Source organism: Vulpes vulpes, chromosome 4 (genome assembly GCF_048418805.1).
Source record: "Vulpes vulpes isolate BD-2025 chromosome 4, VulVul3, whole genome shotgun sequence".
In the NCBI taxonomy this organism is placed as follows: Eukaryota; Metazoa; Chordata; class Mammalia; order Carnivora; family Canidae; genus Vulpes; species Vulpes vulpes.
The window spans coordinates 116,224,184-116,242,645 of NC_132783.1; the positions used below are offsets into that span (position 1 = coordinate 116,224,184).

General features: G+C 42.0%; 1 protein-coding gene across 2 annotated transcripts in view; it reads left to right on the top strand.

Moving 5' to 3' along the window:
- Positions 1-17,779, top strand: part of GLRA1 (glycine receptor alpha 1) — an 88,768-nt gene extending 70,989 nt beyond the window's left edge. Inside the window, exons 8-9 of one of the 2 annotated variants that reach the window (XM_072756790.1) lie at positions 5,726-5,872; positions 12,743-17,779. In XM_072756790.1, coding sequence (XP_072612891.1) covers positions 5,726-5,872; positions 12,743-13,033 — 438 coding nt within the window. In that variant the 3' untranslated portion in view covers positions 13,034-17,779. Of the gene's footprint in view, positions 1-5,725; positions 5,873-12,718 lie in introns of both variants that reach the window. The other variant, XM_026010585.2, reaches the window with a different exon arrangement.
- The last annotated feature ends 683 nt before the right edge of the window (positions 17,780-18,462 follow it).

Below are 18,462 nucleotides of genomic sequence, written 5' to 3' on the forward strand. Positions count from 1 at the left end.
GGTATTTCTCTTTTTATTATTGAGTTATAAGAGTTCCTTGTGCATTATAAATGTTAATCCCTTATCAAATACATGATTTGCAAATATTTCCTCACATTTTGTGGGTTGTCTTTTCACTTGATTGTGTCCTTTAATACACAAAAGTTATTAATTTTGATGAAGTATAAAACTTATCTATTTTTTCTTTTGTTGCTTGGCCTTTGTTATTGTATCTAAGAAACTAATGCCTAATCTAATGTCACAAAAATTTATACCTATGTTCTTTTCTAAGAATTTGGTAGTTTAGCCCTAATTTAGGCTTTAATCCATTTTGCATTTTGCATATAGTATGAGGGAGGGATATCATTCTTTTGCATGTGGATGTCCTGTTACTGCTGCACTATTTGTTGAAAGGACTATCCTTTCCCTCCATTGAGTTTATAACCTTGTCAAAAATCAACTGACCATAAATATATAGGTTTATTTCTGGACTCTCAGTTCTATTCCACTGACATACTTAACCTATGTCAGTACCACACTGTTGATTACTTTTGCTTTGTAGTAAGTTTTAAAATTGGCAAGTGTGAGTCCTCTAACTTTGTTCTTTTTAAAGATTGGTTTGGCTATCCTGGGTCCCTTATATTTCCATATGAACCAGAATATGAATTTTTAAGTTGTTTGTCAATTTCTGCAACAAAAATAAAAAGGGAAGTTAGATTAAAAATGCACTGTGTCTGTGGATGAATTTGGAATGTTGCCATCTTAATGATAGCAAGTCTTCCAATCCATAAGCAAAGGATGTCTTTTCATTTCATAGGTCATTCCACTGTCTTCTACACTGCTTGATTCTTTTCTTTTTTTCCCAAGATTTTATTTAAATTCAAGTTAACATATAGTGTAGTATTAGCTTCAGGAGAATTTAGTGATTCATCACTTACATATAACACCCATTGTTCATCACAAGTGCACTCTTTAATGCCCATCATCCATTTACCCCACCCTCACCCATCTCCTGCCAGCAACCCTCAGTCTATTCTCTATAGTTAAGAGTCTCTTACGGTTTGCCTCCCTCTCTGCTTTTATCTTATTTTATTTTACCTTCCCTTCCTCTATGTTCATGTTTTGTTTCTTAAATTCCACATGCATGAAAGCATATGGCATTTGTCTTTCTCTGACTTATTTCACTTAGCATAATACCCTCTAGTTCTATCCATGTCATTGCAAATGACAAGGTTTCATTCTTTTTGATGGCTGAGTAATATTCCAGTGTGTGTATGTGTGTGTGTACACCTCACATCTTCTTTACCAGTCATCAGTTGATGGACATTTGGGCTCTTTCCATAGTTTGGCTATTATTGATAATGCTGCTATAAACATTGGGGTGCACATGCCCTTTCAAATCACTATTTTTGTATCCTTTTGATAAGTACCTAGTAGTACAATTGCTAGATCATAGTATAGTTCTATTTTTAAGTTTTTGAGGAACCTCCCTACTGTTTTCCAGAGTGGCTGCATCACTTTGCATTCCCACAAACAGTGTAAGAGTGTTCCTCTTTCTCTGCCTCCTCACCAACATCTGTTGTTTCCTGAGTTGTTAATTTTAGCCATTCTGACAGGTATAAGGTGTTATCTCTCATGGTGGTTTTAGTTTTTATTCCCTCATAATGAGTGATGTTGAGCATTTTTTCATGTGTCTGTTAGCCATCTGTATTAGACTGCTTGAATTCTAATGAGAAATCTCACTACTCAGGATGACTGGGTGGCTCAGTGGTTGAGTGTCTGCCTTTGGCTCAGGGTGTGATCCTGGGGTCCTGGGATCAAGTTCCACACTGGGCTTCCTGCATGGAGCCTGCTTCTCCCTCTGCCTGTGTCTCTGCCTCTGTGTGTGTGTGTCTTTCATGAATAAATAAAATCTTAAAAAAAAAAAAAAACCTCACTCCTCACAATTGCAATGCAGTTCTTTATGCCCATGGGTCATCTCTGTGCTTTAATAATTTCTATTCCCCCACTCCAACTTAAAAGTATATAATCAATCCAATGAGAAATCAGTTGTCATTCTTATTGAGGATCCCTTGTATACGATGAGTTGCTTTTCTCTTGCAGCTTTTAAGATTCTCTCTTTGTCTTCTGGCAGTTTGATTATGAAGTGTGTAGGTGTGGAGCTCTTTATTTTGCTTGGAGTTCATACTTCTTAGATGTGGACATTAATTAGTGTTTTTCTTCAAATTTGAGGATGTTTTGGCCATTATTTCTTTAAATATTTTGCTTCTTTTTTCTCCTTCAGGCACACTCATTAAACATGTTAGTGTATTTGATGGTTCCTCACAGATCTCTGAGGCTCTGTTCATTTTTCTTCATTCTGTTCTTCAGACAAGATAACCTTGAGTTCACTGATTCTTCAACTTCACTGATTCTTCTGTCGGCTCAAATATGCTATTTATCGTCTCTAGTGAACTCTTCAGTTATTTTTCAACTCCAGAATTTCTATTTGGTTCTTTTTATCATTCCTATCTCCTATTCTGTTTGGTAAGACTTTATACTGGTACTTTCCTTTAGTTGTTTATACAGGTCTCCTTTAGTTCTTTGAACACATTTAAAGTAACTGATTTAAAACTTTCAGTAAGGGACACCTGAATGGCTCAGCAGTTGAGTGTCTGCCTTGGGCCCAGGGCGTGATCCTGGAGTGCCACATCGGGCTTCCTACATGGAGCCTGCTTCTTTCTCTGCTTATGTCTCTGCCTCTCTCTGTATGTGTCTCTCATGAAAAAATAAATTAAAAATCTTTGGGGGAAAAAAAGCCTTCAGTAAATCCAACATCTGGGCTTCCTCAGGGGCAGCTTCTTTTGACTACTTTTTTTTTTGTTTTTTTTTTTTTCTGTGTATGGGGCTTAGTCAATTTGGGCTGCGATAACGAAGTACCAGAGACTGGGTGACTTATAAATAACAAAAATTTATTTTTCAGAGTTCTGGAGACTGGAAGTCTGAGATCAGGTGCCAGCATAGTAGGGTTCTGGTGAGGACCCTCTTCCAGTTGCAAATTGCCTACTTATTATTATATCCTCACAGGGTGGACAGAGAACTAGCTAGCTAGCTGGTATCCTTTTATAAAGGCACTAATCCCTTCATGAGGGTTCCACTCTTATGATCTAATGACATCCTAATGGCCCCAACTCCAAATACCATCACATTGGAATTAGGATTTCAATCTATGACGGGAGGGGGGCAGGGACACAAACATTTAGTCCATTGCAAGGCCATCCTTTATATCTTTGTATATCTTATAATTTTGGGTTGAAAACTACATTTTACATAATGTAATGGCATCTCGGGAAATCAGATTCTTGTTGCTGTTTGTTTAGTAACTCTTGTGAATTAATTCTCTAAGGTCTGTATTGTATTGTATATGGTCTTTGTTGTATAGGGTCAGTGAAGTCTCTGCTCAGCTTGGTGGTTAGCTAAAATTGGACAGAAATTTGCTTAAATGTGTGGAACCTAGAAATCTCCCAACTTTCTCCTAAGGCTCTACAGATATATTAGAACACACCTCCAACACTCAGCCAAGCAGTTTACAGTTTTGCCTTACCCTTCACTTGCAGCTTGCTCAGTGTGTCAAGGTTAGACAGAGTTGAGAGGGAAGGGGCCTTCTCAGGTCTTCCCTGAGTAGAACACAGGCTTAAGTATGCACACCAATTCCCAGAAATATGTCAGAGCTTTCTAAAGCCCCCTATGGACATCTCATTCCCCCAGATTTTCCTTTTAAGCTTTTTTAATCAACCTATTGTTTGCCTCAACTATTACCTACTGCCTCAGGCTGATGTGATGTTCAACAATTGCCACTGACTGTTTTCAACAGATGCCTCCAGGGAAAAGGCTGTTCACATTGGGCCCGCTCCAAGTCAGGCCAAATAAAGACAGCCCTTTTTGTGAGTGAGGTCTTTCAGAAAGGAAGACAAGTTAAATAATGACAGTTCTCTGGGAATGGGACTTTAAAGAAGCTCCAACTCTGTTCTACCCCATACACTGATTGCCTGGATACTGGTTTTCAGAATGATTACAGGCTGTTGGTTTTCAAGGCTAGCACAGAACTGGAGACAGGAGAACAGGAATTTGGCAGGTTAAAACACCACAAGGCCCCAAGAGAAATGAAAACATATGTCCACACAAAAACTTGTACAACAGATGTTCACAGCAGCATTATTGATAATAGCCCAAAAGTTGAAACTTAAATGTCCATCAACTGATGACTGGATCAACAAAATGTGGTATATCCACATAATGAAATATTATTTGGCCATAATAGAGAATGACATGAAATATAGGGGTGGCTCAGTCAGTTAAGTGTCTGACTCTTGGTCTTGGCATGGATCATGATCTCAGTGTCATGAGATCAAGCCCTGCAGCAGGCTCCATGCTGAGCGGGAAATCTGCTTGGGTTTCTCTCTTCCTCTCCTGCTTGCACTATTTTTTTCTCAAATAAATCTTTTTTTTAAAAAAGAATGAAATATAGGGGATCCCTGGGTAGCTCAGAGGTTTGGTTCCTGCCTTTGGCCCAAGGTGAGATTTTGGAGTCCCGGGATGGAGTCCCACGTCAGGCTCCCTGCATGGAGCCTGCTTCTCCCTCTGCCTGTGTCTCTGTCTCTCATGAATAAAGAAAGGAAAGGAAAAGGAAAAGGAAAAGGAAAAGGGGAAAAGGAAAAGGAAAAGGAAAAGAAAGAAAAGAAAAGAAAGAAAGAAAAGAAAAGAAAAGAAAAGAAAGAAAAGAAAAGAAAAGAAAAAAAAAGAAAAGAAAAGAAAAGAAAAGAAAAGAAAAGAAAAGAAAAGAAAAGAAAAGAAAAGAAAAGAAAAGAAAAAAGACAGACTACAACATGGATGAATCTTGAAAATATGCTAAGTAAATGAAGCTAGTCATAAAAGGACACATGGTGTATGATTCCACTCATAGGAAATGCTCAGAATGGGGAAACCTATAAAGACAGAATGTAGATTAATGGTTGCTTGGTATGGGGTAGGGGGAGAGACAGGAATTGGCGGAACAGGGAAAAGAATGATGGCTAAAGGTTACTAGGTTTCTTTTGGAGGTGATGAAAACATTCCAAAATTGACTGTGATGATGGTTGCATATATCTCAAATGTATTTAAAACTATTGAAATATACACTTTAAGTGTGTGAATTGTATGGTATATGAATTACATCTCAATGAAGCTAGGTTTTTTGTTTTTGTTTTTTTTTTTAATGCTACAAAGTTTGATGCTCTTACTGGCATTCAGCTGACTTTTTAAGTAAATTCTTTCAAGATTGCTGTTAGCCTTTGGTTAACAGAGCTTCTGAGACAATTGATTCTGACCATTTCTGCTGTTGTCTTCATTCCTTTTATAGAGAAAAGAATTCTTGAAGATCTTACTCTGATACTTTTTAACATCATCTGTTTACTTTTAATGATATATATACCATTCTGTTCCTATCACCCTTAGACTAAACACAACATTCCATTTCACTCAATTTTGTTGCTAGATACCCCATCCTCCTCTCTTTACTACTCTTCTGGGTACCATATTCTATTTTCTCTAGTGTTTTAGACAGTCTTCTTGATTCATTTTTCTTCTGTTTTCCTTTGTACCTTCCTAATATCCTAGCTGAGGAGGGAAAAGCAGTGGGTGATGGGGGAGTTACTGAGGAGCAGAAATATTGAGATATTTCATTCTCCCCTACCTTCATGCCCCTGTGTTCTTCTCATCCCCACTTCAGGTGTCCTATGTGAAAGCCATTGACATTTGGATGGCAGTGTGCCTCCTCTTCGTGTTCTCAGCCCTGCTTGAGTATGCTGCTGTCAACTTTGTGTCTCGGCAGCACAAAGAGCTGCTCCGATTCAGGAGGAAGCGAAGACATCACAAGGTAGGACTTTGAATCACTACCTAAGGAGGGAGAGTTGGTAGTAAACAGAAGAGTTCCAAGCAGCCTTGTCTTGTGATATGTGTTTCACTGGACCATCCTTCTCAGTGCGTAAGGCAGATATAAAATAGGGATTGAAGTCCTAGAAGACCTAACTTCCCATCCCATAAATAATGCCTTGTTGGGTCTGTAGGCAGTTATTCTTCCAACCATAACACATAGAAATGATCCAGTTATACCTGAAAACAGAAGTGATAGAGCAAACACTGAGGAGCTAAGATAATAACTAGCTGTGACCTTGAAGCGTGGCAGGCTGAAAGATTTTTATTGGTGTTTTCTGCAAGGCTGCATTATTTCCAAGGGTTTGGTTCTAGAAGGGCATTGCACCACAAAAGGTTAAGATCTTTGAGTAGAATGTCCAAGTGCCAGGTCTTTGCTTCCTACTTCCATAAAAGGGGCCTCATGCAAGATTCTCCCCCAGAGTGCATTCTCTCACTTTATGAGGGTGTGAATAAAAAACTACTTGGCAGACTATCTATACACAGTCACCAACCTCTGCTAACTCAGAGGCTGTGTTCCAACCAGCAAATGCCATTGGGGAGAGTGCCGTCTGTGGGAACAAACTGATTGTACACCTTGGTCTATAAATATTTCCCCAAAGACCTCACCTCACCTTTTTTTTTTTCCTCCAACCACAATTATTTTTACTATGAAACAGAATTTCCTTACAAATTAAGTAGTTTTTACAGTGGTGACATTTATCATTGATGTGATCTGTTTAATATGACTGTAGTCAAAAGGGAAGTTGGGCTTGTTATTTTTCCAGAAATTGAAAAAAGTACCGTCATTAAGATAAGGAAGAGAAAGATTTGTATCCATCTTTTTGGGACATGTAAGGTGAGAGTGCAGTCTCACAGTTGGAGAATTTGTGGCTATTGCTGGAGGAACTGGAGATGCTCTCTAGTAATCCTCACCTCTGGATATCAGAGAATCCACTTTTCTTTCCAGCCTCATCTTTACACCACTTTCTCCTTTGATCTCTGAGCACCAACTACCCTATTTTTTTCCCTTGTTGCTCAAACATACACATAGGACTTTAGATGTCTTGTTCTTTCCTGGAATGCCCTCCCCGTGCATTTGCTTAGTGTTAACCAAGCACTTATTTTCTGGTTCTTAGCTGAGGCATCTTTCCTGATACCTGAGTCAAGGTCTAGGTCCTGTAGTGAGGTACTCACGCAAGGCTGTCAAGTATGGCCATGCAGACTATATCCTACACAGGCCCCTAGCCAATGAAGCACTTTTCCCCAAGACCTGTCTCAGCATAGACTGTATCAGCCAAAGGAAGGGATTCCCATTCATATGTTTAGAAAGGAGGGACAAGGATGCTGTGTGAGCTAACAAAGGTCATGCTCTAATAGAACTCAGTTTCCCTCCTTCTGAACATTTATCTTGATTTACAATTATACATTCAGTGATGTAGTTGTTTTGTGCTTATCTCTTCCACTGAATTATAAGCTCCATAATGGTGGAGACCGTGTCTATTTTTGCTCAGTGCTGTCTCTGGTAACTAACACAATGCCTGACACATAGTGAATATGCTATAGGCATTTACTGAACAAATGGACAAAGGGATAACCTAATGAACAAAGAGGAGCCCTTCCGGTCAGAGAGCCTACCCAGAAGTTTTTCCAGCAATAGATTAGATTAGAGCAAACAAGAACCCATAATACACTGACCTGTCAGGCCATACCAAATACCTGCCATACACCACAGATGTATAAGCTTTAGACTGACCTGCTTCAAATAGCTGTCTACTACTCAGCTGCAATGTGTTGTGTCAAAGGACCCTCTTTGTTTTGTTTTTTTTTTTTTAAGATTTTAGTTATTTATTCATGAGAGATGGAGAGAGAGAGAGAGAGAGAAGCAGAGACACAGGCAGAGGAAGAAGCAGGCTCCATGCAGGGAACCCGACATGGGACTTGATCCCAGGTCTCCAGGATCATGCCCTGAGCCAAAGGCAGGCACCAAATCGCTGAGCCACCCAGGAGTCCCATCCCTGTTTTTTGTTTTGTTTTGTTTTGTTTTTGTTTTGTTTTTGTTTTTTTTATCACTGTGATTTAAAGATAGCCTTTTTCTTGGCCCAGTTTCTCCATCTGTAAAATGGACTGAATTGGCACAATGGAGGACTGTGGTGAAGATTAAATCAGATTATGAGGTAGCTTTAAGTTTTGTTCCTGCCAAATAAGGGCCAGGGAATAAAATGATTACACGCACACAGTATTTTCATCAGTGTATTTCTTAAACATCAGCTATCTGATTCAATTAACTTCTAGTAGTTTACCATAGGCAGGAGGCAGACATTTCAAGACAGAAAATGTCTATGGGCGTTCAGGTGTAACCATCCTTCTAAATCTGCATTAGAAGAGAAAACTATGGGGATCCCTGGGTGGCTCAGAGGTTTGGCACCTGCCTTTGGCCAGGGGAGTGATCCTGGAGTCCTGGGATCGAGTCCCACATCTGATCCTGGAGTCCTGGGATGGAGTCCCACATCAGGCTCCCGGCATGGAGCCTGCTTCTCCCTCTGCCTGTGTCTCTGCCCCTCTCTGTCTCTCATGAATAAAAAAATAAAATCTAAAAAAAAAAAAAAAAAAAAAAGGAAGAGAAAACTATCTTCAGTGCAGCAAGCCAGACAGGCATTCTCAAAAGACCTCTAGTTTTAGTCCCTACTGCCCATTGGATACTTAGCCTTTGACTATTAAAATAATCCAAGCAAGGAACTGATCAAACGTGCCTATCTTGGGAATTTATTATTTTTCCTTTTTTCCCACTGGCTAGCTGCTTTTTCCATTTTCCTCAGGTAAAAGAGGGTTAATATATTTGTTAAAGGGACACTTATTTGGGAAGATTATGTCCAAAATATTTGACTAGCATCAGGCCAGTAGACTGTGCACTGCACAACTCCAGGGGATGCTATTTGCATAGGCTAAATGTAAATGGAACCCCCTGAAAATGTGCAGTATGGGGGGCCTACAGTACTTCCAAAGGCTGCCTCCACCCTCACCAACTCCTTACCAGTTTTACACACTAGAGGAAAATTAAACTTTCTCTGGGGCCAGGTGAAATGTCAATAAAGCCACTATCAGATTTGATCAGAAATCTGGGCTCCATTTCCTCCTCCCTCTCTCACAGCATGTTAGTAGTGCTGAAAGAGTTCTTAGAGGGCATCTCTGTCCATTCTGCCCATGCAAGTGACAACAGCAAGGAGAAGCAAGTCACTAGGATCACAGAGGTGCTAGGGGCAAAAGCAGGGTAGGTACTTGAGGTCCCACGGCTCCTACTGACCCTATACCATCAGTTGCTTATCTGTCCATCAATGTTTCCATCCTGAAGCCAATAAAAATAACCCTGAGATTTATTAGATCACAAATAAGAAGCAAGACTTATCCCAAGGCAAAGGTCAAAAACCAGCTGCCAGAGTTCTAATTCAACATGCATCTATCTGTATTTTCACTAGCAGTGTCTTAGAAGTCTAAAATAAGGGCCAGCATTTAAAAATCACACTTTTATCTTCACTCAAAAAGTCACAGCCTCTGGTCCCACTGGATTCACGTCCCACCTGATACAAGGTCATAAGAACTGCCTGTGGGTAGGAACACACTCTCTGCTTTGCCATGGTCTCTTCTGACTAGAGATTTTTTTTTCAGCCCTGGCTCATTTCTTCACTCACATTTCTCCTGCACAGCCCCTTATGTGTGGCTGAATCAGTGTGACCTTGTTCCTCAGGGTTCTGAAATTGGCTGAAATGTCAGAAACTACAAGGATGCAGAATTGCATAAAGCAGCACTTCCTTTGCAGTAAACCCCTCTGGATGTGGCTTGTACATCAGCAGTGCATAAGCTTGGGCTGCAGAAACCTCCCTTCAGTGGGAAGGGTGCAGAGGGGGTTTTCAGCCCCAGATGGTGAGTGAAAAGTAACTAGCTCCATGCCTGAGTTTGTCAGAGCCTGTGATCTTGGCCAGGCTCCTCAACTCCCACCATCCTCCCATGTTACCTCATTTGTTGGGCACAAAGCATCTGGTCCTCAAATTCCCTGGCCGGCCTCATTAGTCAGATTATTAGGAAATCTGCGATCCCGACTGGGCAGGCACACTCCCAACCTCCCTGGGTTCTAGAAGAGACAACCAGATTTCCCCCGGCTCCGTCCCCAAGCTTTCATTTCCTGCCATCTGCTGGAGAGAACAGGAATAGCAAGCCTCTCTCCAGTCATTTCTAGCGAATTTCCTTTCTCCTAGGTAAAGTGTGAAATTGATGATCATCTAACTAGATGGGGCCTCCAGGCCACACCTCCACCCCTGCCACTCCCATGTTTAATAGATGAGGAAGGCAGAGAATAATTCGCCCAAAGCTGTATATAAAATTAATTTGGTGCTTCCCTTGCATAACTAGAACCCAGCAAGAAAACATTTTCAAGCATCACATCCTGCAGCTAGGGCAGATTTATACTCGTAAGCAATGGAGTTGGACTCAAACCCCCTTCCAGGCACAGGGTCCAGTAATTTGGACAGCTGCCCCCAACTCCTTTCCTTGGCCCTGGCACAAACCTTCTACTGTTGCCCTACTCAGAGACAAATATTTATTGAGATCTATTTGCCAAGCACATGTTCTTTCCCCCTTTCTGCCGTGAGGGTGTTGGACCAGATTCAACCATTTACCAAAGATTTCTTGAGCATTTTTCATGTCTCAAATCCCCTGGTGCCAGGAATACAACCTCATAAAAAAAAAAAGAAAAAAAAAAAAAAAGGAAACTAGGAGTAGTGAAGATATGCTAGTAAACATTTACTTATTTATTCCACAAATATTTACTGAGCTTTGAGCTTATGTCCAGGAACTCTGTGCATATGTTCAGTGTTGAGGGTGCAATTAACATGAGTAAGACTCTGCCTTCATAAAGCTTACAGTCTAATGGGAGAAATAGACATGAATTAAGAAACATAATGTACAGCGCCTGGGTGGCTCAGAGTCAGCATCTGGCCCTGGATTTTGGCTCATGCCATGGTCTCAGGGTCTTAACATCCAGCCCCATGTCAGGCTCTGCACTGGGCATAGAGCCTGCTTAAGATTCTCTTTCTCTCCTTCTGCCCTTGCTCCACCCTCACTCTCTAAAAAATAAAAATAAAAAGGTTTGCAAGAGATAAAGATTATATTTTTTTAAAAGAAACATAATTTGATAAGAGCTTAAAAAAAAGAGAGGGATGTACATGGAGCTCATGGAGCACATAGCAGGAGCACCTCACTATCCTTGCCCTCAGGGAAGGCTTCAGAGTAAGACATTAGTTCAGTGAAAGAGAAGGCATTGGAAGCAGAGGTTAGGAGTATGTGCCAGGAAGACAGAACAATTTGAACAGAGGCCCACAGCTGAAAAAGGAGAATGGCACTTTTGAATATATGTACATATTTCAGGGTGACTGGCGCATAGAATGCCAGACGGAGAACGGCACAGATGAGACTGGAGAGGCAGGCAGAGCTCAGGTCATCCAAGGCCTCATTTACCATGTTAGGATGTTAATTACCCTGAAGCCAGGGGCAGCCTATTAAGTTCAAACAAAAGACCAGTAAGATCTGTGTTATGACAACTCAGATGGGTTGGGGGGACCGGACTGGAGACAGGAGGAAGACTGGGCTGAAGTTGTCACAAGTTGCTCCTAGGGTGGCCCAAGCAAGGGTGGCAGGAACAGACCTGGAAAGGGGCTCCTCTACTGTGTCTTCTGTTTTACGTCAGCCCTGTCCTACACAGGAACAAGCAGAAGATAGGCCTCCTACTCTAAGAACCCTCACTCCCTAGGAACACAATGTGAGCTGATAAAAATTCCCCAGAGCTACACACTGAATCAACAGCTCAGCTGAGGCTCTCGGTGCCACCAGAGCTCACCCGGGAAGATGATAAAGCCAGACATGATGAGAGCAGACAACAGTGTCTCCATAAGTCAGATCAGTAAAAGATAACCAGGAGCTAGGAAAGGGAGAAATTAGAAGAATAAAGGCAGCAGGCATGTTGGTAGTGAGCATACAAGGCAGGGAGAGAGAAATGCACAAGGGCTGACTTGCAAAGTGCAACCGAACTGCCAGGTATGCAAAGCAGAAAGCAAGGGGAAGGACAGAAGCCTGTAAAGGTAAATTGAGCCAAATGATGGAGGGCCTTGAATAATAACTTAATCCAGAGGTACGTCTGAGGTCACAAGTGCCAGGGCTGTGGGAACGTGGAGGGAGAAAGAAGCTATGGCTTCCCCGCCGTGTGAAACAGGTGAGGTCCATAGCATTGCTCTCTCCTAGGCCATCTGCCCCCTCCCTCCAACCCATGCCCAAGAAAACATCATCTGGGGAATGGGGTGGAGAAAGAGGGCAAGGAGGCAACAGAGGCAAAGCAGGGGATCTCTCCAAATTTTCCCCTTGATTTCTAACAAAACAGCACCCAGAACATCTGCTCATGTATAACCTCTGATGATCAAAAGAACCTTTTGATGTAGTAGGGTGAATATTTTCCCTCACAGGAAACGATGAAGTAAAAACCCCTGAGACTCAAAGAAGTAACTTGCCTAAGGCCACACAGCCAGCAAGTGACCAAGCCAGACTTGGACATAGGTCTGCATACTCTAGGCATTTCCTATCCCCTGGTTTGCATCTGTTTCAGCATGCAAGTGGCGCCCCTCTATAAGGCATAACTCCCCAGCCAGCTTAAAAGCCTTCAGAAAACCTGGAATGATAGAGGCAGGGAGAACCAGATGGGCCTGGCCTGGCCCCCAGGGGAGTGCCTTGCAGGGAGGGTGCCCAGCCCCTGTCTTATTTTAAGTAGAGCCCCATGCTGAATCTATTCCAGGAGGATGAGGCTGGAGAAGGCCGCTTCAACTTCTCTGCCTATGGGATGGGCCCAGCCTGTCTGCAGGCCAAAGATGGCATCTCGGTTAAAGGAGCCAACAACAACAATACCACCAACCCCCCTCCCGCACCATCTAAGTCCCCAGAGGAGATGCGAAAACTCTTCATCCAGAGGGCCAAGAAGATCGACAAAATATCCCGCATTGGCTTCCCCATGGCCTTCCTCATCTTCAACATGTTCTACTGGATCATCTACAAGATTGTCCGCAGGGAGGATGTCCACAACCAGTGACGGGTCTGGGATGGAGGGGTCGGGGGAGGCTGGGAGAGGGCAGAGTGGGAATAGCACAGGAATCTGAGAGCCTAAGGAAGAGAAAAGGAGAGGGAGGGGGCACACATACAAACTCCTTTCTCTGCACTATGTGCAATAGCAAAATGCAGTGATGCATGAATCTTAGAATGTGGCACTATTTAACCTCGGGTGGGCTGGTGGGAGGGGGGTGGGAAGGGCTTTTCTAATATAAGAACTGAGGGGTCGGGAGGAAGGGGAGGGCTAGGGGTGGGGGGTAGGGAGTGGGGGAATAACAGCTTTCAAAAATTTGAGTCCATGGGCTGTGCAGTTTTCCTATTTGGAAGAAGAGTGCAGTCTGCCCCAGAGCAGAAGGAAAGCAATGTAATATATGATATATATTCATGCTTAATATTAATGCAAAACACAAAAACAAAAGATTTGTTTCTAAACCTATCAGCCTAGTAACTGCTTAAATTTTTATAGTCACAGAAGTGACGGACAATTTTTCCCAGAGTGGAAATAGTCACAAATAAGCTTGCTCTGGTGTGTGTCCCATATCACAGCCCTCCAAATGCCATGCCTGTCTTCAAACTGGCCTGGGTGGACACATGCCAAAAAGCCATTCCACCTCTGCTTCAAGAGGGTTATGCGGCCTGGTCATGGGTGTGGAAATAGGGAAGGATGGAGAGAAGAGAGGGTATGACTAAGGAGATGGGAAATCTCAGAGGCCCAAGGATTGATAATCAAGATAACTCCCATATCAGTCCTCAGGTCTCAAGGCTAAGGACCACACCTGCCTCTCTCTGAGCCCTCTTGCTTCTATGCTTCAACACCCACCCCACTTACCCTTCACTGCCACCCAGAAATGGCCGCCATGGTTTTCCCATTATATTGCTAATATGCAATCTTTTTTATGGTTAAAAAAAAGTAATAATCTCAAGAAAAATATGCAGATAGATGGAGTATACACAGATGCACTTTTTTCAAATATCTATTTTTTTGGAGAGTCTCTTTGGAATTGCAAGTGGATATATATTTGGGAAGGTGGGGTCCGTGGGATGAAGTAGATTTATTATATAGTGGTTCTACAGAGTGAAGTTTTAAGATGTGAAAGGGTAGTAATGAGGCAGCCACAACTCAGATACATACAGGTGGAAAGAGATAGTGGTGTTGAGAAAGTCTGTTCATTATATTTTGACATTTCATATGCCACAAATAATGTGGGAAGCGTGGGGGGATGACCCCATTATATTTTTATAAGTCTTTTTTGTTTTTCTTTTGGTGCTTTGCTTAGCTTTAACATTTAGGAAAGTTAGATAAATATTTCTTTGCTTCTAACTCTGAAGTGCCAGAACTATCCCAGGTTAGCTAGCGCACTCCAGAAAAAAAGGAGAGAGACTAGGAAATAAGTTGTAAGGGTGGGGGCCTGCTAAAGGACATGGATGTTCACTGTTGGAAGGTCTGCAAAAGGGACCATAGAATTAAAGATAGGAGTAGCCCCCAGGAGCCTCTGTCCTCTCTGCCAACAGCATCATGCCTGAAATGATGGCACTGCTGTATGGGGCATGCTTCCCTGCTGTGGCCTGTGACCAGAATACTGGGTACATTTCTTCCTTTGCATGTTAGGGTCTTGGCTCTGGATCAAAGTAGTGGTAGATGGTGGAACACAGCAGACAATCAGTTTGTCCTGAGGCTTGGGGTTTCACATGTGGCTTTAGAGTATCCCCAGTGTGGGGGAGGAGAGAAGGAAGACACTGGGAGCCTAACTCTTCCCTAAAGCTCCTTCCCCTAGGGAAATTTCTCCCATTCCCTGTGGCACAATAGCTAATACCTCTATAGAGGCCCCCCAAAAAACCAAGCCCAAGACAAAGATCTAGTGTGATCTTGGTAAAGAAAATGCACTGTGCAGCCAAAAAAGGATTTGGCTTTGAGGCTTGAATGAAAAAACTGTTTACATCCAGGTTCAAGGTCAGTAAGTCATTGCCTTCCCTTCTCTTGGCCTGGGTAGACCAGAAAGTTAAACTGTATTCTAGCCTTGGATGATGTGGGATAGAACCCGGAATCCTGAGTAGGAATCTCTCATCTACGACTATCCTTTTCCCCACCACAAACTGCATCTAAAGGAGGAAAGGTGAAACAGAGAGATTTGAACAAATACTGCCAGTTCCGGACTGAATTGATATTAGCACGACATTCACTTTAATTAAGGGAGGAAATCCTCAATTCTGCAGTGGCGCGCGAGTCATTGGAGAGGCTATTTGACCATTTCACTAGCACTTTATATTCACTTTAAGGGGAAAAACATTTTTTAATTAAAAAAAAATTAAAGCAGCCCTTTTCTCTAGTTTACTCATTACTGGACTAAATTCATAATGTCTGATGTCTAGGTGATCAAGCAGCAAAGGCGTTAGGTCTCTGTCAGGGACCAATTGTTCCAAGACATTCTGCCTCCATTCACACAGCAGTATCTGCACATTTCAAACTGGGCTCCTCGTACAAGGTGTCTGGAATCTCTCTGAAAGAGAGAAATCACTGGGCCATTTGCCCAACCTCTGCTGGGTCCTTGAACTTCTGCCACTGTACCCAACCTATAGGCCCTCTGGGAGCTGCCAGGGCTAGTTGACAGCATCTAACAGACAATAGAGTCATCTTTTTGAGACACAGAGCGAGGTCACTGATATTTTTCCTCCAACTATTTCAAACTTGGTATTCCTCATGGAAAATTAATCTGAGTGATTACATTACAGCAGTGAAAACAAGAAGCAGAATTTTAGTCCGACCACTAATGTGTTGGGGAACCCTCAGTAAATGATTTAGCTTTAGTTCCTCTACACAGTGGGGAGAGTGGTACAGATCTCTAACCCCTTCCAGTTCTAACTGGTCCATGTGCTTGAACTACTGGAGGTTTACACAGTGAAAAGTTTAATGTCACTTTCTGATTTCTGAACCCTCCAGATGCGCATACACACACACGTACATGGACCCACACAATCCTTGTCACCTTTCTTCTTCGGAAATTTTGCAGATTCATTTTGCTTTTTGCTCCACTTGGTCAAAGATGAGCAGTGGTGGGAAGAGAACAATCCTTATAAAGTCAAAAATACCATCGTGAATTAGAAATGGAGCATGCTCAGAGAGAAGGTATTATCATTAATATATAATGAGGTAAGGATTGAGCAATAAATTGGTTTTTATCATGGTTTTTACCATATCAAATGGTAATTTTTTACCATATCAAATGGTTTTTACCATATGATCTTTACCATATCAACAAAAATAGATTTTATCATTATTAAAAAGAAAATCAACTAGATAATTTAGGCTAAGACCATTTTTAGCTGGCTCCAACAAATAGGACAATGCCTTCGTAATTTCCTCTTCAGTTTGTGCACAGAGGATATATTCTATTTGGGGGATGACGTATGCCAAATGTTATGGGAGGGGGAAAACCTTATTTAGATGTAATAGGTGGTTTGCTGGTTTTCAAACCCTCTACATGGTTAGACCAGTATTTATACAGGAAGGTTGAACTGGATACTGGCATAGAGCAGATGGTAAGTTCACCCACCTCCAATACTGCAGCTACACCTAAATTAAGAAATGTCAACTAAGCAGGTAGATAATAATACTAATAACTTCTCACCTTAGTTTGCAACTTACCTAGATTAGTTTTAAGAGCAGCCAAAATAAATGGCTTAGCTCTGCCACCCTCTGGTCCTTTCAAACATTCAAGAGTCCATTCTTGGCTAAGGCTATAGAGAGTGACCAAGGACAGGAGTGAATAGAAAGATGCAGAATAGAAAGATGCAGAGTGTGCATGTGAGAGAAGCAGAGAAAGAGAGAAAAAGATAAAAGAAGGTGATCTGACCCAAATTATTTCTTCTTCTAAGCTTCAATAAATAAGAAATGTTTCCCTCTAAGAAGCCTATCAATATTTGTCATAGACTTTTTTCATACTAGGGAGAAATATGACAGGAGTTGGTCCCTTCCCTTCAAAGTACACATTAAAAAAAAAGAGCACACATTTTTATGGGCATCATTAAAAAGAGATTGTGTCTTTTTGAGGCTCCATGATATTAGATTGCAGAGATCAGTCCCAGCTAAGCTGCTACCATCACGGGTGAAGTCAGTCTTCTGTGAAAATGAGACTCCTTAGTTAACTGTAACGCATTGAAATCGAAGGGAGCAGAGTTCTCACCATGTCTGCAGTAGCTGCCTCCTTAGTAAAAGCAGCTGGCAAGTGAAGGGCTTGCTGGTGGTACAATCTGTATGAACTTGAGGACTGGGGTCGAGAGCAGAGACTGGCAACGTTTCTCCTGCCTGACTGGAATCCCAGCCCAGAGATGATGAGTACCGCTCTCTGGAAGCTACCAGATTCACTCAACAAGTACCTTCTGCACGGTCTCCCCGCCCTCCACCCCAGCTCTGAAAAGGGTCTTCTCCATGGGCTGTTGTTTCTCGGACTAGAAAGCTTGCACTCTAAGAGGCTGGTATGGTCTGCTGAGGAAGGCCGAATGGACCTCTACTCTCTTTGATCCAGGAAACTATCAGACCAAAAATTCTCTAAACAAACATGTTCTTAAAATATGATTTATCTGTTCTTCCTCCACTAAGCTCCTTCTCCCAGAAATCAACTCCAGGAACTTGAATTGAGAATCCTCTATTTTTTCTGCAGCTCTACAATGCCAGAAATAGCTTATCCTGACCAAAGGAAAGAGTAAAAGAAATATGCCTTGTTGTGTTTGAGCTGGCTTGTTGAACTACTTGTATCAGCGTTAAGGAAAAGCGTATGTTGGAAAGGCTTTGGTTTCACAGTCCCCTGAAATCCCAATAAGAATATCCTTGGGTAGGTTGAAATCCTGGCAGAAATATAGAACTTTGAAAAATCCTAAACTGCTGCCCTCCCCACCCAAGTAATCTAGAATGCTGAGGGCCCAGAATAGATGATGCCTCTACCAAATTATTATCCTGTTGCTTCCTTTAGAATTTCTCAAGCTGTAAAGACAGCAATGGCAGGAGATAGGTTTGTTCAAACATGGGTGCTATTACATGCTGTTTTGATGGAGCTGTGTGGTTATTTAAAGCAATAATTAAGGTGCTTTATCATTCTTCAGAACAGCAAAATGAGTTCCAAAGTAGAAATTATTGCCCAATAATTTTTAGGATCATTAAGGCTTCTTCAGCTAGCATCCAGACCATTACTTCTCCCTCTTGTGCTCTCCCCCAGCCCCTCCACTGCCTCCCTGCCAGCATTTCCTTTCTCATCAGTTTGTGCATCTCATTTTGTGAAACCGAACACTTCCAGAAGATGCTGGTTTATTTCTGAGGGCATGGGGGGTGGGGAAGACTAGAATGGACATAGTAGCTCCTGTCTTGTTTGTTTTAAGGCTGCAATGTCTATTCTTCCTCTTGTATGTGCGTTTTGAAAC